General features: G+C 38.8%; 1 protein-coding gene across 4 annotated transcripts in view; it reads left to right on the forward strand.

Moving 5' to 3' along the window:
- Positions 1-512: 512 nt before the first annotated feature.
- Positions 513-26,905, forward strand: part of slc6a2 (solute carrier family 6 member 2) — a 106,361-nt gene continuing 79,968 nt past the window's right edge. Inside the window, exons 1-3 of one of the 4 annotated variants that reach the window (XM_057839685.1) lie at positions 513-660; positions 7,749-8,159; positions 18,510-18,641. In XM_057839685.1, coding sequence (XP_057695668.1) covers positions 7,862-8,159; positions 18,510-18,641 — 430 coding nt within the window. In that variant the 5' untranslated portion in view covers positions 513-660; positions 7,749-7,861. Of the gene's footprint in view, positions 661-7,362; positions 7,593-7,748; positions 8,160-18,509; positions 18,642-26,905 lie in introns of those variants that run through there. The other 3 variants (XM_057839658.1, XM_057839675.1, XM_057839666.1) reach the window with 3 other exon arrangements.

Here is a 26,905-nt window from a genome sequence, read left to right on the forward strand (position 1 = left end):
CTAAAATCATTCAACAATAAGATGCAACAATTTGGTGTTAAATTCCATTACTCCCTGTACTTTTTCTGATTTGATTTGACAGTCTGAAAATATGTGGTTGCACCGGTACACCTCCCTTTTTTATGCATTACAACCATAGGTTACTGCTAGCAGGTCACACTCAAGAATTAACTGCTAGATTTTTTTCTGTCCTGAAAGACAACAGCCAGGTGTTCGTAGGAAGTGTTGTCCAGTTTTATTTTAGTTTGGATTTATTTATTTTCTTTATTATTTTGCATGTCCGATTCAGAACAGAGGCTTCATAAAAATCCCCCTGACTCCTGAGGGTTGATCTCTTGCAAGCTGTCTGGTTGGACTCATCAGGGAGTTCCTCCAGATCTCATTGTTACATTTCCTTATCGTGCCAGATGACACCTTGTTGATTCTCTCCCTTTATTATTCTCTCAGGGAAGTGATTGTTTCCCATTTCCTGTGTGATGGCTTGTCCAAACAGGGCAGGTCCGCATGAAACGGTGGTGGTGCAACGGCTAATCTACACAACAGGTTTATTTTCTCGCCCCTGTGCTTTGGGTGGTTCACAATCATGTGTTTGGTTTGCTTCCAGATGATGTTCCTTGGATGAAAAGCAACAACTGGTCAGTCAGTGGGAAGCTGAGTGAAGTACGTAAATACTTTGATCATGTCCACAGTTTGGGTGAAACAGAACTAAAATGGAAGAGGAAGAACATCGTTTGATAGCCACATATTCCGCTTTCATGAGTGATTTGGTCACATGCAAAACAAATGACTTTATGCTGCTGTGGAATCTTTTTTGTACTTATGTCTAATACTGTGTCAATGTTTACACTTGGTACTTAAGGGTATTTATTATATGGGTTTTGCACTTTACCAACTTAGTTGTATGGATGCTCCAAACAAAGTCTCGTTGTGCTTTTTGCAACAATGACAATAAATATTCTGAATCTGAAAATAGCTGTGTAAATAGGGACACATACATTCACACATAATTACAGACAGCAGTACATCCCCCATTAAAGTCACATGATTCAAAAATAAATGCATGCATAACATAAAACATATAGAACATGAGTTTTTTTAAATTATTATTTTAAGTGGTATTCAATGTGAAATATGCACAAGGCTCAAGAAATTTTACGAAACACTAGTTTACATTGCGCTGTGTAGTCAGCATCCTGAATGGTGGATCCCGCTCATATGTAGTCCCTCCTGAAGTTGTCTTCTTTTTACTTAGTTGGGGTTTTTTGCTTTCGTCTTGTTTATTGGGACGGCTGGGTGTGGAGATTCTGTCATTATTTGTATTTTTAATATATATTTTTATAATAAGCGTTATTGGTCGTTTACGGTTTTTTATATACCATCATATTTGGACTATAAACCCTTACTTTTTTAACCCACGTTGAACACTGCAGCTTATAGTCCAGTTTAGCTTTAATGTGTAAAAATACAGTGTTCTTGGGAAATTTGGTTGGTGCAATTTATAGTCCGAAAATTAGGGTATTATTTATTTATTGTTCTTATGGCGATTTGGGGTCGTATAAATAAACCTAACATTTTTTCTGGATAAAAACAAATTAAACTCAATTTCCTTGTAGAACATACCTCAACTAACTTTTTTTTTTTTTTTAATCGGTTTCAGTTCGGTTCGTCTTCTTCCACAGCACAAGTATCACAATCCTTCTTCTGCAGTCTAGCCTCCCACACCCTCCCCTGCCCCCCACACTTTCCCTAATTACAACTTACTACTGAAATGAACCAAGACTGGTGAAACCTCCTATTATCCTATTAAATGATGAAAATAAATTACAGTATCTATACCGTCATCCAGATGCTCATCTTCAACTATCAAGAAGAGTTTCAGTTGCCTTTTACTAAACTATTGTGGACTTCCGTGACCAACATCTCAACTTGGTACCCACATGACAAGCCTATAAGCTTATGACTGATTCAGCAGAGAAGTCAGAACCCGAGTTCTAAGCTGCACTTCTCGTGTTCAAAAAGTCAAGGAAGACACCTCTTTGTCAATAATATAATCAATCTGGCGTTGGGGCATTAACCTTCATTTTCTAAGAGCTTTCATTCTCTATATACTGGTACACATACAGTATGGGTAATGTATCATGGTTTCACGTACTCAAAGCACATTAATAGCGTTTCCTCAATCATTCACCTGCTGATGATGCAACAAAGTATGCATTGTCATGGTCACCAGAGTGGGGGATGGAATCCAAAACTTTTAGGTTGCAAGACAACTGCTCTACCTTTAATGCAGTACTTCTCAAATAGTGGGGCACGCCCCCCAGGGGGGCGCAGAGAGACACTATGGGTGGCGCATGTGACCTTGGGAACATACTTTTTTGCCGTACTAGAATAAAATATAACTGAACATCCACTCAGCGGGTGGCAGTGCCGCTCTCATTTTCAGCGTGTGCGCAATATTTTTGAACCAAACAAGCACACACAGCAAAGATCACTGGAGATATGAAAAGCTAAGACAAGGAAATATGACAAAGCGTATGTAGCTTTTGGCTTTGACTTTTAGTTTAGTGGGAGACGAGGAAAGACCAGTCTGTTTACTATGTCTGAAATAGTTCGCACCGGAAAGCAGGAATTTTTTTTTTTCAGCCAAAACATGCAGAAAATTGCCTACAATCCTCCCACTTTGTCAGTGTTACTTCAGTAAACCAGTGAGCATTGTCAGCATCATATAAGGTGGCATACCAAGTTGCTCAGTGCAAAATAACCCCACACCATAGCAAAGGAGCTGATACTGCCTGCAGCAAAAATAAAAACTGTCCCTCTGTCCAATGACACTGTCGTTTTTGTTCTATTAATTTTTGTTTTTTCGGTCTAATTGTTTGGCATATTGTCCTTGTGAGTTAATGTTGCTAGTGAACATGAATTTATTATTAATGAATTTTATTAAGTTTTATTTTTAAGTATCAAATGTATCTTGAGTATTTTTACAGTATGAGTTTTTTTTACACTTTATTGTTCGTTGATCTATAATACTTTTTTCTTTAATATTAAAAAGAACACAATATTATGCAGAGGTGTACTTATAATAAGAATTTTATATACAAATACACACAGCATAGAGTTGGGGGAGCAGAACTTTTACGTCTTCCTGGAGGGGGGGGGGCATAACAGAAAACAATTGAGAAGCACTGCTCTAATGCATGCCACGCTGTATAAATCCTTATAATCCTTCATTTATTTAAAGCCTATTGGACAATTTCCCAGTTGTAACCTGGTGGGAAAAGTTAGGGGAAGACCTCGGAAAAACAGAAAATAGAGAAAAATATAATAAATAGAGAAAATAGAAAATAAACATGACTGCATTTTGGTAACCACAAAATCATTTTTCAGGAAGTATGGACAAAGAAAATCCAACAGACACTGCAAAATGTTCTTTTTCCAAGTAATGATAACAGTCAAGCGTTTGGGTCAGTGAGGTAAAAGGCAGAAGGTTGTGACTCCAGCTGGATGCACCAGAGGTCCATGGTGTGACTGCTGAGAGGCTACATCTTGTTTCATTACCTTCTCATCTTGAAGGTTAACCACCGGAGTGCCCAAACCTTGAGAGAGAGAGGAGAATGCGATGAAGGCAAAGAAGGATGGAATTAATGTGACCTGTAAAAGCAGCAATGTTACAACTTCAAATGTTACGGGTTCAGCTTGCTCAGCGTGCACCTGCACTGGTTTGTGTTGCGTGTGGTAGCTGATAAGGCGGATGCACAATGTTCCAAATAAACAGAAGTCATTCAGGAAAAAACAACAACATCAGTAATATGATATTTTCTTGTTACCTGCTCCCTTGCTACACTGCAGTTAATCAATCTCCACACAACACAACAACCGAGCCTATTAGGCTTTTATAAAGCAAACCCCCGAAGAGCAAAGAGGACAGTCATTGACTTTAATGGGATGAACTGATCAACCATATCTAATAGAAATCATTCCCCCTGGCAAAAGCTGATGTGCAATTGAATTACACGTGGAACACAATGCTTTTACTGCTTCTTAGAAAAACCCTAATTTGATCACTTTAGTGCTGAGAAGAAACAGATAAAATCCATAATGTAAACATTATTTTTGCAAGTTTAGTTGGACGCAAAATTTAAAAAATATATATATTTTTTTCATAATATTAAATGAATATCCCAAAACTTCTTCAGGTTCTGCTAAAGACGTTACACAAACTACTTTCGGCTGGAGTTGCAAACGGCCCATAGTGACTCAAGTCCATTTTTATTGAGTCAACAATTTCTTGCCTAGAATGCTGGACTAAACTATTCTCAAATTTCGGAAAGTCTGTGAAAATTGTACTTAGTGACAAGTAAACTCAGAAGTTTTATATGCTATTATTGGGGGTGTTTGATACATAAAGTTATGAAATACTAGATTAGATGCATAGGAAACATTTAGGCATTGAGTAATAAAACTTTCTTAGTAACATGTAGACAACATGTAGAGTGTTGAAGGTTTGCGCAAGGATTCCCGAACTGTCGAACTAAACCAATATTGAATGCGTATGACAAAAAGACTGGATGACATTTTAGGTCATTCGTAGCAAAAATATTATAACAAACAAGTGAAAGCACCCAGAAGAGGCTAGATCTGGGATTGACATGAAGTTATATGCGGTGTACCTCCCCTTCCTAAACTCATTATGAATAATCCCTCTATAAAATGCATTATAATTAATTTATTCAGATAAACCTAATTGCCAATTAAGTGGATTTGTTGGCCTTTTTTGGTTTTTGCATCGTGGGACGAAGTGTGTCTCCTGATCGTAAGGGTCAATGGCTTGGAAAGTTTACTCAGCGCTTTCAGAACAGGGATTTACAAACTTTAGGGTCAGTGTTGTCACAGATTACTTAAAAAAGTAATTTAAAATGACTGATTAAGTCTCAAAAATGTAATCTAGTTACTTTACTCATTACTTTATCAAAGTAACTGAGTTACTTTAAAAGTAATTTATCGCTTACTTTTTTTTTTTAACAAATTTTCTCCCGTTGCTGCCTCAACATTAGAATGCCAACAGAAAAATGGCATCGCATGTAATTGCCTTTCTGATTGAATTTAAAAGGGAAGATCAGAATTTTTCACATAAGGCTTAATCTTCGCGTTAGCAGAGGTATACTGTAATTACTTGATGAAGTTGATTTCAACCACCATTGACTTGCACCAGTTTAGCCACTCCAGAGCCCTGAAATCAACAAATAACTAACAAACTGCATGACATTTGTTGAAATAAACTCCACCAACTAATTAAACCCAGCTAACTTGAAGATTACGCCTAATGTCAAAAATTCTGAATTTCAGGTTTGGGTTAACAGGATGTCAGCGCCAATGTAAAACAGTGCAAATTGACTGCACAATAACCAACAACAAACAAATGAATTGCACAGTGCAATAAACTCAAAGGTGGGGGTTGGCGCGGATGCGAGCGCACAACCTGGAAGTACGCCGTACAAACACTCGGTAAATTTGGCCACAAAACGTGGCAGCAACTAAGCACTTTACACTCAATCTGACTCGCAACACATTCCAAAGGTGCTAAACAAACACGTCACCTCACGGCTTAAAATGTGCAACACGAATATGATGTAAACAATGGTCGTTGCAACTGCAACTACGAAACAGCCTGTAGCAGCTCTAACCTATTGCTGGAACTCTCCAGAATGAAGGAAAAATACTATTTGCTTTGTAGTCTGGTTGCAAGTTTATCCATCGGTAGATTTTTTTCTTTACCGAACTCAGTGAAGGACTTGAATAAATCCTCCCCTCTTGTTGTCCCTTTCATAGTCAAAACCTTGCAATCACGCTGAACTGCGATAAATAGCTTACGTCTGTTGACACATCCAAAGCGAGAGAGAAAAAACGATGCCGCATTTACGTCCTTATGTCCGGCCGAAAAGTACGATACTCCTCGTCTTTTTTCTTTTTGCCATCTTCTCAAAAGGGTTTCTAAAATTAGATGACAACGCGGAAAACGAAATTGAAAACGAGGAAAGTTTACTTCCTGATCTCACGCACACGCGCACATAGGCTGCTATTTCCGACAGCAAAATACGGCAATCCCACTTGAGCAGTGTCTCTGCCTCATCTGCGTTGCCTATGCGATTGATAGATAGATATATAGACCCAACGACATGTATGTTTGCCGCTTTCCCACTTTAATTACTGTGAACCGGCTTTCTAGTTGCCGGTTGTAGTATATGAACTACGTGTCCCATAATCACCCTGGGCTCACGCAGCCATTGGCATGGGAATTGGGGGGATCTAACGTAGCACATCTCGGTTGCTATTTGATGATATCTAGTCCGAAGTGTTGTCGGAGCATTGAAAAAGTTTACATACGGCGCAGAACTCATGTCTGCTCATTACTGCACAACACCAGCGTACGACCGGTGACCATCGTTTTGCTCTGAACAAAAATTAAAAAAAAAAAAAAAATTCAATAATTAAAGATTTGTCTGCGAGCCAAATGCAGCCGACCCCTGTTATAGGCCAGATACGGCCCGCCTCCACATTTGGTCCGACCCCCTGAATCATACCAGAGAGCTTTTTTTTTTTTTTTTTTGTTTTGTTTTGTTTTTTGTTTTTTTTTATTATTTCGTGGCTTTTTTCTGTGAAGAACCCAGAGAGGGTTATTTTGTTATTATCTATTTCATTAATAGTGTTATTATATTATATTATATTATATTATATTATATTATATTATATTATATGGCGAGATAGTGTAAAGCACTTTGAGCGCCTTGAAAGGTGGAAAAGCGCTATATAAGTATAACACCATTTATATTATATTATATTATATTATATTATATTATATTATATTATATTATATTATATTATATTATATTATATTATATTATATTATTTACATTTGTTCCGTGAAGAATCCAGAAAGGGTTATTTGATTGTGGTTTTCTGAAAAACAATAAATTTTTACATTTAGGCACTCCTGCAATCGTCACACTTTTTCTGTCACAAACTGACTCCGGCCCCTCATCAGAGAAGGGAAAAGTTATGTGGCCCTCACAGGAAAAAGTTTGGGGACCTCTGGTGTACACGGTTATGTGTTCAGGGAAGACTCAGTTAGTCCTTTATTTTGCTGAATAAATATACAATTGACAGAATGCACATCAAACATGAGCACTTGAGCTCTTAGTGCACAACAAGAAAAATGAATAGATACAAGCAAAACCTCATCCAGTGGAGACAAAGTAGCCAATTACTGTGCATCACGTGGATGGGAAACCCGGTTTAAAAAAAAATTGGATGGATTGGATTGGTTGGATGGAGGCGAGTCTTAAAAGTTTGTTCAGGATGGGCCATCTCCCTTCAGACGCGTCAGGAGCAGAACGGCACAGGGTCATGGAGTCGTATACTTAAAAGTTACCAAGTACGTGCCTGCTTTAACTTTAATTTGTTTTGTTTTGGGTTTTTTTAACGAGGGTTTACAAACAAGCCGTGAAGCTCTATTGTTATCTTAACGAGACATTTTCTGGATGATTTTCTTAATTGGATCGCTTGTCTGGTGCGCTGATGGACCTCTTTATGGAGTATTTATTCATTTCTGTGTTGTAATGTTTCATATTTATGAGTAGGGTACCCTAAAATAACCATTCCCAATGTGTAATTCCTGCTGTGCGTAACGGCGCAACCTTTACGCACGGGTGGCCACCTAACCCTTTCCCCACCTTCTTTCCCCTCCACAGCCCATGTACGCGAAGGTGTCACCGGCTCGTTTTTTCCCGTGGAGAGCAGCCGACCGCACGCACAACGCCCGCACATTGAGCCGAGTGGACCGTGAGAGCGCACCCGCTCCAAGATGAACATCCAGATTGCGCCCGAGCACAAGCTCTCGTCGGTGGCCCCGCTCAAGGAATGCAACGTAGATAAAAAGGAAGTCGAGCTCTTGCTGGTCAAGGACCAGAACGGCGTACAGTACACCAGCTCATCAATCGTCCCCGCGTCAAGCCGATACGCTGGGCCACCCGGGTCTAACTCCGAGGAGGAGCGGGAGTTGTGGGGCAAGAAAATTGACTTTCTACTCTCCGTCATTGGTTTCGCGGTCGACTTGGCGAATGTATGGAGATTCCCTTACCTGTGCTACAAAAATGGAGGGGGTGAGTATAATAATAATTCTTCCATGTTTTGCCAATTTGCTTTAATTAGGACTTTACAAATGAAAGTTTCTGTTGCTTTTCAGTGATGTAAGCGCATATATATTATTTTGGCATCTTTAGACATGACAAAATTGTAAACAATAATACAACACTACACGACAATAATACTCGTGTTTTAGTTTTAGAAAGAAACCAGGAATTTAACGTAGTTACTGTATCAAAGTTATGATGTTGGTGAATACAGTGCTGTTTATCAGGGGTCCTCAAATACAAATCTTGAAGGTCCACAATTATTTTTTTCATACAAGCATGGTCCATTTATTAATGTTGGTTAAGTACAAGGCAGGTCGAAGGTGGTAAAGACAGGGGTGAAAGTGGCTAGAATTTCTTGCCGGAATTCCCCGACATGAAGGTCGCCAGGAAGCAGAAATTTTGATTATTTATTTATTTATTTTCTTTTTTTGGGGGGGGGGGGGGCAGACATTCTAAAACTCCTGAAATGCAAAGAAAACTGTGTTGGCACAGTTATTTCTATAACACATTAGGGCTGGGCGATATGGCCTTAAGTACATATCACGATAAATTGAGCAGATTTACCTCGATAACGATAAATGACGATAAATTCGCCCAAGCAAACTGTTATATAATTTGAAAATTTGAATGAATGCATGGAATACAAATTAACAGTTTCTCGTTAAATTTATTTACCAGCTTTCAATTTAACAATTGCACATGCAGTCTAAACATTAAGTATTAAAAAAAAATCTCGGAAAACAATAAGAATTCTTGTGTGAACATTTATAACAGCTTGTATGACTTGAAAAATATCATCACTTGAATTTCATTAAATTCATTCCGCATTGTTATACACTAGATAGTGGCATACGTTTCGATATTTAGAATAGATACAAATACGACACATCCACCCACCCCCCAGAAATTATACTTAATTAAAAAATAAAATGTTTCACAAACCTTTCCTTTCTTTTATTCGGCTCAATTATTTACATCTTATGATTTTGGAAATCCTTACAGTATTCAATAAATAATATTCCTGTTCCCAAGCACTGTGCTTACAGTACTGTAATTTTTACAAAAAATAAACAATACATAGTTACTCCCCGTCATCTAGGATGAGCCACTTACAAAACTAGCACTGTCGTGTATTACAAATACTGCTTTGAACACATCTTCACAGACAAAAGCAATGACACAGGCTTAAAGAGGTCAACTTTAATTGTGTAAATCACACTTAATGACGTCACGATCTCCTGGTTGAAATAGACGACATCCACTTAATGCTATTGAAGATACAGTATGTAGTGCTGAGGCAATTTGTCAACTTTACTTTTAAAAAGAAACGTGCACTGTTTATCCAGTAGATGGGGCTCTTGCAGTGTGTCAAACAGTGATTCAATTTAGGGCAATTGTCATAAAAGAGGTTCATTGTTTCAGAAAGCCTCGGTTTTTCCATCCCTATCTGGAACCCGTCAAGAGTTTACTTAATGTCTGGTGAAAGTTTGGCGAAGCTAACTTAAGCCCGACTTCATCCCGTTTACTTGTAGCGTTAGCCGCTAGCGTTAGCAGCTAGCGTTAGCCTACCGGGCTTCTGTTTGATTGGCTTCCTGAAAACCATGTGACTCCAAACGTAAGCACACTGTCTGCTTTCTTAAAGGGGAATGAACATAGCCGAACAACACAGAGTCAAAGCGGGATGAAAAGACTATACTTTCTTCTTTTATTAAATTACCGAATTTACCGACATGGTCAAAATTACGTCGGTCATCGTGAAGAATTTCGGTAACGGTAAATTTTCGGTTTACCGCCCTGCTCTATAACACATACAAAAACTGAATTTCATTCAAAATAATATTTTCAATGATTTGCAAAATAAAAGTTAACAAAAATACCAATAACCCCAACCTCCATCTGCTAATTTTTATCTTCCCTCATTTCTTCACATACTAGATGCCAAATCTCAATTTTAACTACTTAAGAACATAAGATGTATATTAAAATTGAAGTTAATGTAAACATTTACTTTTGCTTTCTTTTTTTATTTATTTTTTTCATAATAAAGACATAACATAAAGACTTAACATACATTCAGGAAAAAAGTACAAATGACTTATATTATGCAGAGTGAAATAGAATATATTTTGAAGATCGCGCAAATATTGACTCTTTTTAAATCATAAGGAAATGAATAAGTAGCCTAACATAAATGAACAAATGTAAGTCCAAGTGCACATTGACAGCTAAGATGTTCTGAACCTCCCCATCAGAGCAAATAAAACGAAATACAATAAATAAGCCTCCTCAACTCTTTCCTTGTACTTCAAGATTTGATCCATTTTCTGTTGCATTGCCCTTTTCTTGTCTCATCAATTCAACAAACTTTTTTTTTTTTTTTTTGCTGTTCCAGAAAACATGCACATTTGAACCAAACAGAGCTAACTATCTCTGCTGATCACATATCAGTATGTCAGCCAATTGAACGGATAAATGAGTCCAGACGTTTTGCTTTGCTGCGTGCATTCGCACATTGCCGTGACTCATTATCATCAGACTCAGATAACTGCAGCAGCTGCGGAAACCTCCATGCCGTCCATGGAATAAAATAAATAATAAATATCGTTGGAAACGGATTACGCTACACAAGCACTTTATTTTGCTTGTTGTTAACACTTGTGTATGTAAATCTGATGTTGTTGGTAAATTGTTTTCTTCTTGGAGATGAAACGCATGTGTGGCAGCTTAGCATCTTTTTTTTTTTTTTTTTTTTTTTTTTTTTTTTTAACATAGCATTTTGACAGTTGCTGTCATATTTTTGGAATCAAAGCACCGTGTAGCAGAACAGCATTCCAGCCTTATACCAGAACTGCGTTCAAGCTCTGAATCTTATACCGGAACTGTGTTCCTAACCGTTCAGGCGCACTTTCACCCCTGGGTAAAGGTGGTATTCTTTTGACCAAACAAAAATACTAAGCACAATCTGATTAAGTAAAAATAAATTAACAAAAGATTTTCATGACTTAAAATAAAAATACAACAACAACAAAAAAACATGGAGGTACAATGTTCACACTGTACACTAAATAATTGACAAGATCTGTCATTAAGGTGCAAACAATAACTATCGACAGTTCATTTTGTAACTGTAAAACACTGCTGGACAAAAAAGAAAACGTGCAAATAGTAGTACAGTCCATGTTCACATATACAGAACATAAATGACAAGCTCTGTTATTAAGGTGCAAACATAATAATTATTGACAGTAACTTTAACTGTAAAACACTGTTCAATGAGAGGAATGGCATTTGGGGGTCACAAAGCTGTTTACTCACATCATCATCCAGTACTTTGGTGCGTTTTGTGGTTGACGAATCTGAGAGTGAGATTCATTTGATTTTGTCATTTCCTCCTTTTCTTTTCCTTCGATCATTGCTGCCATCACTTCAGTCATACACTCTTTTATTATTTCTCCATCAGAGAGTGGCATCTTATGTTTGGGCAACACCCATGACACTCTGAGTGAGCACTAAGTTGCAATTTGTTGTTGTGTCATAGATTTAACAATAACCTTGCTTGAGTCCTGATATGACTGCTTCAACCTGTTAATTTCTTGCCTTCTCAATTCTCATTTAGGAGGAAACATATTTCCAAAAGAGCTGTCGTCTTTAACATAATTTCACATTTTCATTTTTTGTCAGAGCAACTATCTTGAAGTGTATTAAGCACATAGGTTTGGTACTTGCAGTTGGTAAAATGGATGCATATTTGTCAGTCCATTCCTCATTGAAACGGCGATTTTCGTTGTCCACTTATCTTCTCTTGGTCAACTTTGAGCATGTTATTTTGTAAGATTTGGTCTTCTTCTGGGATTGTAAAGTGCCTGGTGCGACTCGTGTTTCACACTGCTGATGTCCGTCGACTCTAGCTAGTAGCATGCAGGCTCTCAGCCAAACAGCGCATCCATGCACGCTCTCTCAGTCAATCAGCGCATCCATGCACGCTCTCTCAGCCAATCAGTCCATCGTTGTCATAGAGATGACAACAGAAGTGGGAACATAGAAGATATTTAACTAAAAATGAAACAGAATTCAGCGATAGAATAGTAGCGTTTTTTTGCTATTTGCCCTGGGTCCACAGAGAGGTGTGCCGTGGTCTGGTCGTGGACCGTGGTCCGCTAATTGAGGACCCCGGCTGTATAATGATGGCATGATGGCATGAATCCTAGTGGTTTTATACAGTGTTTCTTCACCCCTCTCATAAAATTTATAAAATTCTGTAAAAATTGTGATTTTGTCCCAGTTTACCCACAGACCGTCTGAAAACTGTTTAATTAAAATAAAGATGTACTTGCAGGAAGCCATGACTTTTACTGCTGAATGAATGGTAACAGGTGGATAAATGTTTTTTGTACCTTTTTCCATTTAATGGGAGACTTTTGATCGCTGACATAGATAGATGAACAAAGATATTGTGATTATTAATGGAGATCAACTTTTGGATAAACTGAGTGAAACCCACTGTACCCTGACGATGTCATGGCACACTACGCAAGGGACGAAAAGGAGGGCCCAGTGCCTGCTAATACTGTGTCTGGAATGGATCTTCCCGTGCCCAGCCAATCAACAGTTTTCCATGTGAATATTAAGCAGAACCAATTACTCTAACCCAGGGGTGCCCAAGTCCGGTCCTCGAGAACCCCTATCCAGCTTGTTTTCCTTGTCACCCTCCTCCAACACACCTGAATCAAATACGTAATCAGGATAGTTATCAGGCTCAAGCAGAGCTTGCTGATGAGCTGATCATTTAATTCAGTTGTGTTAAAGGAGGGAGACATGGAAAACAAGCTGGATAAGGGCTCTTGAGGACCGGACTTGGGCACGCATGCCCTAACCAATCAACCCCACACGTGCAATTTTTGATTGGGAGTCATTGTCGTTGACAAACAATATTGGTGCCCCTCTGATCAAACTCCCCCCAGTAAAATTGTAGTACAATTATGTACTTGTCTGAAAACTGTACCAGTAGTATTCGTTGTAAATATTAATATTGTCGACATGAGACAGTTTTGGGTTGCGGAACAATCTTAAAGGGAACCTTGGACTTAGACTTGTAGGTCCTAATAAGCCACAATTTTTCTCTTTTACTAAAATACAGTATGTTATTAGAAACAAATAAAATATTGCCATTGATTAAAAAATCTATATTATTTAGTTCATGTTTTGACCTATGGAGAGCGCCATGTTTTAAGCGCACAATGGACGCTCGGGGTGATGACATAGATTGACACCGTCACTCGACGAATACTACAGGGTTACTGCAGTTCCTTCCACGCGTCAAGACATCCATCACATGCGCTCATCGGTTAAAAGCAGCGAGTACTTACTATTTGTGTTTTTATTGAGTCTTTTATTATCTTTTCATTGTCTCAAAATACTTTTTGCATGTGTTTCCTTGCATACTTTTAAGCATTGTGTTGTGGTAGCTTTAAAGTAGATTGTTGTTCTGTTGACCAGATTAGTCGCGTAGCATATTTTAAACCACCCTTATTTAATATTACTACTATTTAAGTTTTTTCTTACGGCATCTTTAGTATGTTCTCTCTGTATGCATCTAAACAAAACAAGCTGAAAGCGAACGGTAGTACTTTGGGTGTCAAATTCGCCTCTTGTAGACGTTTTACCGGTTTAGCACACTTTGGCAGAACACTGTTTTTTTCCCCCCTACTCTCGTCTCGTCTCATCACGTCTTTCCTGTTCATTTTGCTTTTGCTGCTCGTTTTGTGAAATATCGACCGTGCTGTCATGATCATGTCATGATCATTAATGTTCCTCTCGGGTTAAAATTGAAAGGGTTGAACAGATGACATGTTTATGTCATTATAGTCATACTCTGGAAGCCCGGCAGTGTAACCATGTGACGTCACCGCCCTACGACGTCAACAACAATGGCAACCTACTAGTTAAACTAATTTTACAAACTGTATAAAAACGAAAACATCAATAGGGGTTTCAATATCAAATTATTTTAACTCATAATAATGTTTATCTTTTAAGAACTACAAGTCTTTCTATCCGTGGATCCCTTTAAGGCATATGATAACATATGGCACAGAAAAATAGTCCATACATTAGATACTGACAGAACACACTTGAAATGCTACAAATTACATTAGTCTATGCACTCTTGGATAGCTGAGAATGTAGTTTATTTTTATTATTATTATTTTAAGGCTTGGTGGTACAAAGGGGATTTGGATGTTCTTTTCTTGGTCAGAAGGGGTGGATAGAAGTGATCTGAGATCTAGAAGTTCTAAAATCACCATAAGCAGTTTAATCATACGGCAATAAAGCAAGTCCATGGTTGCCTAGAGAATTTGTACGGTGCGGAATTAGCCACATGAAGAAACAACATGGGCTAGATATGAAAGGCATACGGATATGATTATGCTTGCCATAGACAGTAAGTCTAAGTCTCGTTGGTGCCTTGCAAGTTTAAGCCTAGTAGTTTTGTATTGCAATGTCATGCGTAAAAACGGAATCAGTGATCTTCATTGTGTATTAAGGATGTCCTGAAAGCACCTTTCATGGAAAAAGTATGAGGCGTAAAACATTAACTTCCTTAATACAGGACTGTCTCGTCTTTCATGGAAAGTTTGGGATTGTTTTTTTTATGAGTTTGTATAGTTTGAAAGACCCATAAATCTGGTGTTTCACTCAGCAGGTTGAAGTTACCAAATAGTGAAAAGAAACAACCACCTGAACGATCGACTTGGCAGGTTTTATTCGGGGTCATAAAATATATATATATATATATATATATATATATATATATTTTTTTTTTAACAAGCAACATGTGCCACCTTTTTAAAGAGCTTTGTTTTTGATGCATTTAAATGCTGTAGAGGATTGGTTTCTCCTTATTCCTTGAGAGAGAATGATGGCTTTACTGCTTTTCTGTTTTCTTGTAAAACCCATTCTACTAAAAGCAAAAACTTTCTCTATAAAATAAAAGTTGACATTGGGTTCCGTACTTAGTAGTTTGGGAGTGATAGATGCTGGGTTTTTATGTTTTGGCAGAAAAGATGAAAAAGAATGTAGCCATTTTTTCCACTTTTGATTCTTTTAAAATGATTAAGATGGATGCATGGAAGAATAGATTAATAGATTTATTAATGCATGGATTTAGACCAGGGGTGTCCAAACTTTTGGCAAAGGGGGCCAGATTTGGTGTGGTAAAATTGTGGGGGGCCGACCTTGGCTGACGTCCTTTACGTAGAACAATATATTTAAGCAAATTTTAGCAAGCCAGTTCGTGTGTCACATTTGCTATATTGATTTTTTTTTAAATTAATAATTTCAACAATCTCGCAACTAGCCTTTGTGGTGTTCTCTTTCGACTCTCGGGCTCTTGTGAAATACTGCTGCCGTAAAATTAAACTAGCTTCAAGTTGCTTCAATTTCTCGCCACGTATCTTCCCTGTCTTGTCGAACATGTCAGGGTGTCTTGTTTGGTAATATCGCCTCACATTGAAATCTTTAAAAACAGCGACCATCTCTTTGCAAATGAGGCAGACAAAGTTGCGTATTTTAGTGAAGAAATAGTCCAATTTCCACCTATCCTTGAAGCGTCGGCCGTCGCACTCAACTTTATTTTTTTGGTTGATTGTCGCCATTTTACAAAACTGGGAGTAAAGGGTCACACGGGGTAATGTTGCTTAGAGTACTGCTGCCTTTTAGTGGGTAAATGAGGAGCAGCATTTAGTGTGTAAGCAACTTCAAATGCTGGTAGCAGTGCTGCTGACCAATTTATTAAGTCTGTGTGCGGGCCAGGCGTTATTGATTTTATGACAGAGGCTGCGGGCCGGATGAAATTTGACCAAGGGCCGCATTTGGCCCCCGGGCCGGACTTTGGACATGTCTGATTTAGACAGACACAGACACACAAGGACTGATCGGGAAACAAGCAGACAGCTTAATGGACATGTACCAATAGATGTGTCAGACTGATGTACGGATGGACAGACAGATGAATAGATGTATGGATGGCCCAGAATAGAGACAGGCAAAGGTTAGATGTCATCAACGTGGTGCCCATGGATACCAGGTCCAACTGAGTAGCCTTAGGGCCTGTTCTTTGCAAGTGGAAATGGGGAAAAGTAGGATGGTGGGACTTCCTAGGCGGAAGTGATCATTTGAAAATGTAAACACTTGCTGAGATATCCAATACAGCAATAAAGTATTGCTTATTGTGATTTATATTCCCTTCCTTGTTATTTCACTGTTGAAAATCATTGAGAAGCAGTTGACAAGATCATCTTAAATCAGAGAAACAATTATCAGTAGTGTGTATAAAACTAATGGGCTTTGACTATCTTTGACTTTGAATCTTTACCCAACAATTAGCTTTCATTTTCAGAAAGATAAGTGACAGTCAATGGACGGATGGACATCTGAGTGGACAGACAAATTGGCAGATAAGATACCGTAGATAGACAAACAGGGGGCCAATCAGATGGAAAATACATTGATATAAGTACAGAAATGCTCAGATTGACAATTTAATGACTCAACAACACAAACATCACTAGTGTGCTACTGGAGGCTGAAAGCTGCCCTCTATGTGCTAACCTGTAACCAACAGCAACAATAAGTCCACAATTAATCAGCCCTGATACAGAAAATAAGAAAATAAAAATAGTCTCCCAGGAAAGGATGGATAGTTACTGACCCCTGACTGCATAGCTGGCAAGTTTCAAGACAAATAGGTCATAAATCACGGAGGAGTAGTACTTTATAATTCGTGTCCACAAGAAGAAGAGGAACCACAACAACTACTGGAGTGGTGAATTGAATGGTCTTTATCCTGTAAAAAGAGATGGACAATGAATAGACAGATGGGAAAATTAGACACAGACACATTGTCGATGATGACAGATCACCAGGAAAATGTACAGACAAATGGACATAGGATTTGATTGTGTTATGATTTTTCTATTGTAGTGTATGCTAAGGTAGTGATTCTCATATTGACTTTTGACAAATTGATGACATAATTTGTTTTGTTTTGCTCCCCCCCCCCCCCCCCCCCCCCCCCAGTCGTTAATGGCTCATGACTGTTCAGTTCCCAATCAATGACTGTGTGAATGTGAGTGAATGGTTGTCTGTCTGTCGCCATACAGTACTGTTTGGGCCCTCCGACTGAGTAGCGCTCATTCTGGTGTGTAGTTCGCATTCCACCCAATGTCAGCTAGGCTACAGCAACCTAGATTGTTGCCCATGAAGGTGTGTGTGATTTGTGATTGGATAAGTGAGGAGGGGTTGAGTGGACAGAAGAGGCTGACTGATGAGTAAATTGCTTGATGCATCTTTTCTTGAGAACCTTAACCATTTATTTTTACAACTAAATAGCTATTGATTGAACGCCATTCATCCTCGTTTTAACCGTCAAACAGAGAAAGTGGTGTCTTTTCGCTATAACAGGAGGGTATTAGGTGAATTGGCTGGTGTGAGGATTTAAGGCTGCTTTTGCAAGTCCATTTGTCGGTTAAACCTCAAGTGGATGAACATGCTGTAGATGAATGACATATATGGCCAATTGGAAGGGATATTGAAAGATTAATGGGAATACAGACATGAAGAGAGAGGCAGAAAGATGGAGTGATATAGGGAGAAACAGATTTACACAACAGCTACATAGAGGGCTAGATGGACAAACAGCTAGTGATTAATTGCAGGCTGGCAGTGAGGTGTTAAAAAGTGAGCTATACGGTTGTTGGATGAGCCATTAAAAGTTCATCATTTATGTCCTGTTGTGGTTTTTGTTTCTACTGTGACTTAAAATGCAGTGCTGGCATTCGGGAGGTTTGGGACATGCGTGTGTGTGTGGGCTTATGTCCTTGTGTGCAAATGTGTGTGTGGCCCCCAAGTCTCAGCTCCGCCTCTGGCCTGTCAATCATTAGCTTGGGGCAAAAACCTATTTATTACTGCACATAATGTGTCGCATGCAACATGAGGAAAAATCCAATTACTTGATGTCATTTCCTCGTTTTGCTGCGTGAACAAAGCTGCCAGCCCTTCCTCCTCACGCACGTGTACGTTGGCGTTCCTATAATGTCAACATGGCCACCTCTTCAACACAACAAGCCTTGACGTTCATTCAACCTGTAGCCTGTAATTATCATGAATGGTCCAGTTCCGTTATTTTCTTAATTGTATTGTGCACCAAATCACTGTGACATTTTGTCATCGTTATGTCACATCAACAGGGTGCTGTGCTCACTTGATTGTCTTTTTTTTTCTATTGCAATTACTGTATGTCCTTTCTCTTTTTTTCAGGAGCCTTTTTGATCCCCTACATTCTTTTCTTGGTCATTGCGGGGATGCCATTGTTCTACATGGAACTGGCCTTGGGCCAGTACACCAGGGAAGGGGCGGCCACTGTGTGGAAGATCTGTCCCATCTTTAAAGGTGAACAAGAATTTGCACCACACACTTTGCACATGAAAAAATCTCTATGTCCTCTGCATTTAATAGAAATAATACAAAATTTTACTTTTCCCAAAAATTTTTTTTAAAAAAATAAAAAATGCAGTTTACTGAATTTTCACACTCTAGAACTGTGATGATGACTTGAGTGTACCTGTTTTTCTAATTTGAGAAAAGTGAACAGTTCCATCATGAGCTAAAAGCCAGAAATGGAAAAGTAAACTAAAGTGAAAATTTTTCTGAGAAACTTTTTTTCGTCAACCAGCAGGTTACCTATTTATTGAGAATGATGTTAAAACAGTGCTTCTGAGTTGCATTCTATTATGAACCTCAAGGAAGAGGAAAATATTTCACACAAACCTCCCCACACGCTCTGCCTTGAGTTTAAATAGAAAACACCTTGTTTATGTGCATCCCGGCAAAAATAATCTTGTTAAATGAAGTAAAATGAATCAGAATTTCATTTTTGTATTTTTCTGATGTAAAACAGTGGAGAAAAACACAAATAAAACCCAATATTTCCGTCAAAATAGCTGCCATCATCGTCAGACACTATTTTAGCCAATCAAATGTAAGTACTGTATCTAAGATCGGACCAGTTACTCGTCACGTATTAGCTACCCACTGTGGCTATTGGAGAAACAAGCTTTAATGGACCCAGGAAATTGAAGCGGGCGTCATCTGAGTATTAAATGGACTACTGAGAAAAACAGTGACAGATTAAACAGGGACAGAAACTATAGAGTGTGTACGTCTATTTTCATAGCTATTTTTACGTGGTTCGACTCCATTCGTGCTGTATATGCGTGGCACAACTGACATCACATTCGTCACACAGTCGCTGTACTTGGTATTTGTAAGTAGTTATATTTTTTCTGCTTAAACATTAATTTCTCCATGATAGGATGTCTAAGAAATGCATGATTTGCATACTAAAGGAATCTGACCTTTTAGCCAGATTGCAAGAATCACGCCAGCCGAACCGCCGAAACCGTGCTAGCGCAATTCAAACGACCCAGGCCTGCGGAACCCCGACAACCCGAGCAAAAGGCCAAACTCTGCACATTCACCTTAGTCTTACTCGCCTTGTACTGACTCCATTTAAAAAAGCTGGAAAAAGGCTTCGAAAAACAAGTTGACAATTGACTTCCAAGTCGGCAGCAATCATACAGCACAGAGAGACCCAGGCGAGGAGGCAAATTGGATCCAGGGTCACTATATCACAAGTCAGAAAAAGATTCCTGCTGAGAAAAATTACAAGGATTTGTTAAATATTCAGTCTTTTAAAGGCTCTGGTGAGGTGGGCTGTGGTGTGGAAGAAGGGTGTGTTTGGGCGTTGATTAGGATTATTCCCTGTATGGCTTGGGTAGGAGGGTTTGGGCGTTACTGTTCTCAGGGCAACGAAAGGTGAGGATTTTGCCACTTCAGCGCCACGTGAGTGCTGAGTGTCAACTTCTCAGTTGCGGGTTCCTCGTTATCAGGTGTTCCTTGTGGCAAGACAAGATGTCCCGCCATTTGTTCTGGACTGTCCAGAAGAGCTGATTGCGGGATTTGGTGTTGTAGACGTGGGCTTGTAGATGTCTTGCCGATCACCTGCTTCTTAGTGTCAATCTTGCGCAGTCAGCTGCATGACGCGTGCGTTGTGCTTCCGTGGTCGGAAGGTGTCCTATATCTGTTCTGCCCATTGTCTTGGCGTTGCAAATTCTAATCATTTCAAGTCCAACTGTTCATAATATGAAATGTATTATGTTTGTTTTCCTTAACTATGATATAAATGCTATTAATCTTATATTGAGTGTGTTAGAGTAATACATACAGTCAAACAGTAGATACAAGAAAAGATACTATTCCCTTCAATACTTAAATACTTTGTACAAACGTCTTTCACATCAATGTCATATATGTATACTCAGTGCTGTCTATTGCTTTAAATGGTGGATTATTTGTTTATCAAATTTTTATCAGTACAGCAAGATTCTTTTCAATATTTGGCCTCTTTGTGAAAAGAAAAAAGATCAAGATGCTTATAAGTGTGATTAGGGGTGCAACATCCATAAGTGATTTATTTGGCTTCATGCTTTCTGTTACCAACATTTTTAGACACTGTTTTTAGCTTTTGGGAGTCATCGCTTTCTTTCAGTCGTTCTCGTCATACCTGATAAACATTTTTATTATCTCTATTCTCCCAATCTCTCCTGGGCTTGTGCATGCTTGGTGCATAAAATCCCTATACATTTCGCTAATACTTCTTGTGCACACTCTGACAATGAGAGTGCCACTGTAATCTACTGTAGTGGATGCGTAATTATACTGTATTCCCATACAGCAAAAAAAAAAAAAAAAAAAAAACATGTTCCTGGGTCAACAACCCCAACCTGTATTGTACTACTTCCCTTACACTTTTGCTTCTAAGCTAGCAGTGTAATTCATAGTTTGCGAAGTTTGCGATAGATAGCGATTAAAGTATATCATTTTGATTCCGTGAAGGTGAATAATTACATTGTGGCTCAATTGGCAAAGAAAAAAGAAGAAAATAAAATATTAATAGGAATAGCGTAAGACCAACACACTGTAAAATATATTTTATTCTCAGGCAGAGTTAAGGAGAAATATGGATGTATACAACAAATGTACATCTACCATTAGTAAAAAATTGTAGAGCACCGTGTTTGTATTTTTATTTCTTTAGTAGGGTACTCCTTGACATTGGAACACTGGATTCTACCATGTTACAATGTGTCATTTATTTTGTGAAGTTTGTTAGTAGGAGTCTTACTTCCTGATTCCAGGAACCTGAAATAAGACTTGTATGTGTGCATAGGTGTGTGTTTAATAAGCATAGGTATTTTTTGCAAATACCAGATGGGAGCAAAGAAGCGTATAAATTATATTCAAAGTGCGTACAACAGGAGAAAAACAGTGAAATAGGGTTATTATGTGAATTAGAATCATATTTTGAGACGATTCGACTATATAAAACAATTTAGCAAAGCGCAGATGACGAGAAATTAGTCTCTTAATCTGCTGGTTAGCCACGCCTACCATTATAGGGCTCTGGCGTCCCCAACATATGGATGACGTCAGCGGAGTAACAATTTCATCTGTTTTAGTATGGAGCCCATTGAGGGGGAATTATTCACAACGAGGAAAACGCGACGAAGAGTGCCTCAAAATGTCATTGTTTCAGTCTCCCTACTCCAATATTTTTACAGGATATTATTTTTATCCAAGTATTTTTTCCCCAATAGCTAAATAAATGGCATGGTAATGACAAATAACAGTCTTGTGCTAAATGGAATATGAAATAATAAAAATGAATTTATTCAAGACGACTTCACCTTTACTGTCGCACCTCCCGAACAATATTTTATGCCACGTAAATCGGGCTTATGTAATTTCCCTTCCCCGGCTTCGGCAAATGTAAACAAACCAAGAGGCGTGACAGCTAGCCGACATGCTAACCCGAACCGAGTGATGTTTCAAAGTCTTCGAAGCGGAACAACACACAACTAGCCCGGATTATTTCACATGACGACTGGGTTGTCGATTGTCTTCGCTGATCGGCAAACCGCCCGGCGGAGAGAAATTTACAGCTCGTTTCCCTGCTACTACGGACAGCAGAGCTTGCCGGGGAAGGAGCTGGACAAACCGGCCGACATCGGAGGAGCGTGTAGCTGCCAAATGGTCAACACGAATATGGCAAAATAATGCTTTACTACTCGGTGAAGTCATAAGCAGCGAGAGACTCAGTGGAAGAGGGCGGCTGCAGTTTTATGCAGCTAACATGTGCAGCTAATGTGTATGAGGAGAGCTTTTTACATGCCCATCCATGATCAAACGTAAGTAGTCCTTCATTTAAAGAAAGTTTGTAGTGTTTACTTGTAATCGCTGTATTCGCGGCTATTGTTAACTCAAAGTTGCAATTTCTGATCGGTCGGAAAACCTGACAGAACACCGGGCATATGAAGAGGGGAATAGGCCGAGTATAGTGCTCTCCCGGCGGGGGGATGTGCGACAAGCTGCCGGTTGTCGGCCGAGGGGACAAGGAGCATGTCAGCCACAAAATGCAAGCCACCTACATATTAAAATGATCCCTGTTATTTGACATAATACAAAACACAAATGTTTACTCACTTCCTCGTAAGTTCCATGGTCCCACAATAGTAGGGCTTGTTTTGGCCAATATCCACTGGTGAATGGGAACCTTTTGAAATCCCAAAAAGGCGCACACGCCTCTCCCTCGTACAGCAAGATTTTTCTGCAGCTTTTTGGCTGGCGTGTTGCGAAAAATAAACGTATTAATCCACAAAATCAGCTGAATCCTTAGTCTTTCTCATACAATAGTATGGCTGTATAGTGAAGAGGACTCCTTCCTCCGTACACGTCACAGTGCCCTCTTTCTCAACTCGAGTCTCTTGCCGGAAGTACCTCATTTTCATAGCACGGGATTCAAAAAAACAAAATTAATATAGCGATCGCTTCCACACACATCCAAGCGGATTTCATTCAGGTGCATTAAATACCAAGTGTATTATGAAATAAACATGCTTTTTCGTGTCAAAGGCACTTTAATAAACTATTAGGGAATGGACATCAGCAGTTAGATATAAACAAGAAATAAATAATCACTAAGCAGTATGTAAATCATAATATTGTTGTCATTTTTAAACAGTTTCTATTATTTACATGTGAAAATACAATACGAGTCATGTGTATATGTTGTGGCAACAACCAGTGCGTTGTCTTTTTGCGCCATGTGTTTCCTAGCTTTGTCAGACAGTAGAGTCACCAGACTCCTGTCTTTTTTCAATGCATGTTATTATTGTAACCGTGACAACCACCATGCACTGCCACTGCGGGAGACATCACTAAAGGCAGTATGTTTAGAGGGGGAGCATGTGCAGGAATGGCCCTTTCCTAAATATTGACGGAATGGGAACTATAATAATAAAGTTTGCCCAAGCTTCTGTTACATTCAATATTTTTCTGCAAAAAGATTTAAAAAAGAAGAGTTAGAGAAAAGAAGACTTGAAAACATTTATAGTTTAGCTTGACTTAGGTTTTGTTATCTCATTTCTGTGCAGCATAACAGCTAAATGCTTCGTCTCAATGTTTGCTTTGACTCTAGTTTTCACTATCTGACAGTCTGCAGAGCTCAGAGTTCTAGGTTTTGATGCCAACAGCATTTCTTGAATGTGCAGTTGTATGAAAAAGTTTGGGCACGCCTGACAATTTCCATTATTTTCACTTAGAAAATAAGTCGAGGTTTGGATCAAAACTTAATTTTTACGTATAAAAAAATTATGGACATAATACAATTTCAGACGTGAAACTAAGTTTACTGGACTAACGGGAGATGTGGAGTATACCTGAAAACAAAAATATGCAAAAATGTGGGAACCCCATCAGAAAAATAAAAGAACCAATATTTTGTAGATCATCTGTTGCCAAAATAACAGCTTCTAAACCTTTCTTATGTCTTAGAATTAGTTCATGGAATCTGTATATAATCATTTTGGACCATTCCTCCTTACAAAAAATCTCCAGTTCAGTTAAATTTGATGGTTGCTGAGCATAAACAGCTTCATATCGTCCCACAGATTGTCAATAATATTCAGGCCTGGAGAGTTGGATTGCCCTCCAGAACATTGTCCTTGCTCCTTTGAATACCAGAGTAGATTTTGAGCGATGTTGTGAGTCGATGTATTGTTGAATACAAAGTATCTAGCTCCGGTGTAACTTCAATGTTATGACTGTTTGTTGAACATTATTCAATGTTCAATTCAATTCAACACGAACATTATATAAGAATCTTGACATAGAGAGCAATCCATGCGACCTTCCCGGTACTAGTCTGTCTGTGGCATGTGTGCAGAAAAGGTTTCTTACACATCACTCTCCCATACAACTTCTCCTTGTGCAAGATGTGCTGAATTATTGAACAATGCACAGTGACACCATCTGCTGCTGCTTCTGATGTTGTAGTTCTTCATTGGTGGTCTGTGGATTGTCTTTGACCAATCATACCCCCTTCACCTTGGACTTGCTGATATTTTCCAAGCCTGTCACTTTTGGCCTTGATAAGGATTGTGTTTTTGGTCTTCCATTTCTCATTATGTTCATCACAGTGGAAACTGACAGTTGAAATATTAGTTGTAGCTTTTTGTAGCCTTTATCTGACTATTCTGTTGAATACTATTCATTCAGGCTATTTGAGAGCTTTTTTTGAGGATCCCATATTGCCACTGTTTGATAGAGATTCGAAGAGAAACAACATGCAATTGGCCACTTTAAATAATTCATCTCATGATTGCATGCATGTTTCTTGAGGTTACCCCCTCAACATTCATTGTCGACATTTGAAAGTGGATCCCCCATCTGTGGCCTTCCCATGGTTTCATTTGGTTCAGATCATTGGATGTCATAATTGTAATTATTGTAAACTGTGGGCCTGTGAAGCCCTTTGAGACATCACGTGTTACAGGTATTCAAATCAACAAATGACAAGGGTGCCAAAATATTTGCATCTGTGTAATTTTGTCTTGATGCATATAGCAAATCTTCCAGTAGTCTGATGAAGCCAGTTTCAATTATGAAATGTTACACTGTCCATCGTTTTGTTTGATATATCAACATAAAGTTGCTGATTCGAGCACCCAATAAATTATAGCCTAAATGAAAATAAATGCAAATGGTCAGAGGTGCCCACACCTTTTTATGCCACTGTATCCAAGATCTTTACATCTTTTAGTCCTCACTTAAAACTAGTTGTAAGTACGTAGTAGTAGTACGCTGGTTTGTGCAGGTTTAGAACTTGTTTAATCCTCTTTTCAGGAAGGTCCTGTTAGAAGACTTTTATGGCACTTTCACACTAGCACTGTTTGGTCCGTTTTAAACAGACCAATTCTTTTTCTCAGATAGTCCACTTTGTCTTGTAAATGTGAACGCGCATCCGAACTGTAGTTCGGACCAAACAAATGAACTCTGGTCCGCTCAAAAATGATGGGTCTTGGTCAGTGTTGCCAGTAATCAGATTACAGTAACCAGTGCTTAATTTATAGATCATAAGCTGCCGGAACACAAAGTCCATATGACCACGCAGGTATGACTAGATACGCACAGGTCCCGGAACACAGGCAAAAACTGATGTCGAAAACAACACGCAAATGCCCACTTGCCATGCTGTGGGATTTATAAGCCTCATTTTCAGATAATAATAATAATAATACATTGTATTTCTAGAGCGCTTTTCAAGCCACACAAAGACGCTTCACAAGAGAGATGGAATCATAGTACCAGAAAACGAATCATAAAAAAATTAAAAGCATAATATCCATGGTATGAATGTTATGACAACAATTTAGAATTATTTAGGCTATAGACCCTACTCACGTGACGTCACAGCCACGCCCCCGCGCCATGATGTCCGCATACTCGCCATAGAAATGCATTAGCGCTTCGTAAATTCTTCCTATTATTGCACGTTTTACTGCTCGTCAACATTAATACTCAAAATGGTGAAGTCGTGTGTGGCGGTCGGTTGCAAAAACAGAGAAGATAGACGGAGAGACTTGAATTTTTACCGTATTCCGAGAGACACGAAGAGGAGGCCGCGATTGACTGCTGCAATTCGACGAGACAACTGGGCTCCAAACGACTACCACAGATTATGTAGTAGTCATTTTATATCTGGTAAGATGCATTTAATATATATTTAGAGGGTTTCGGGCTGACAACCACAATTAAGATCATTGCTAGGCTAATCGCCGACAACATACACGTATGTATGTAGTTAGTGCTATCGCTAAACCATATAAACATTAAAAGCCCTAGCTCCATTGACAAATGACATGAAATACATTAGACTTGACAGTGGATGTTAGCAAGAACAAAAGATTTTCAATTGAAAATTTCGTAACTCACCTTCCGAGCACAAGATTCCTGCCGAATTTTCGTGTACGAGGACGTGTTTCACCTAACCAGCAACGTAGCATTTATAAGCCTCCAAGCTCTTAAAGTTTTTCAAACTTTCGTGAGAATAGGCTGATTTTGTGTGGGTATCAGATGTCAGGCGAAGCCAGCGGGTCGAAAAACATCGATTTAGGCATCAAATACGGATCTGGCGAATGGATAAACTGAAGCTTTTCCACGTAACGCCTTTTATGCAACGGATCCAATGAGTTTACAGCGTCAGATAACACCGGGGCTTCCATGAATTGCTCTATAACTTGCTCGACTAATAGAAA

Source organism: Corythoichthys intestinalis, chromosome 1 (assembly GCF_030265065.1).
Source record: "Corythoichthys intestinalis isolate RoL2023-P3 chromosome 1, ASM3026506v1, whole genome shotgun sequence".
NCBI lineage: Eukaryota > Metazoa > Chordata > Actinopteri > Syngnathiformes > Syngnathidae > Corythoichthys > Corythoichthys intestinalis.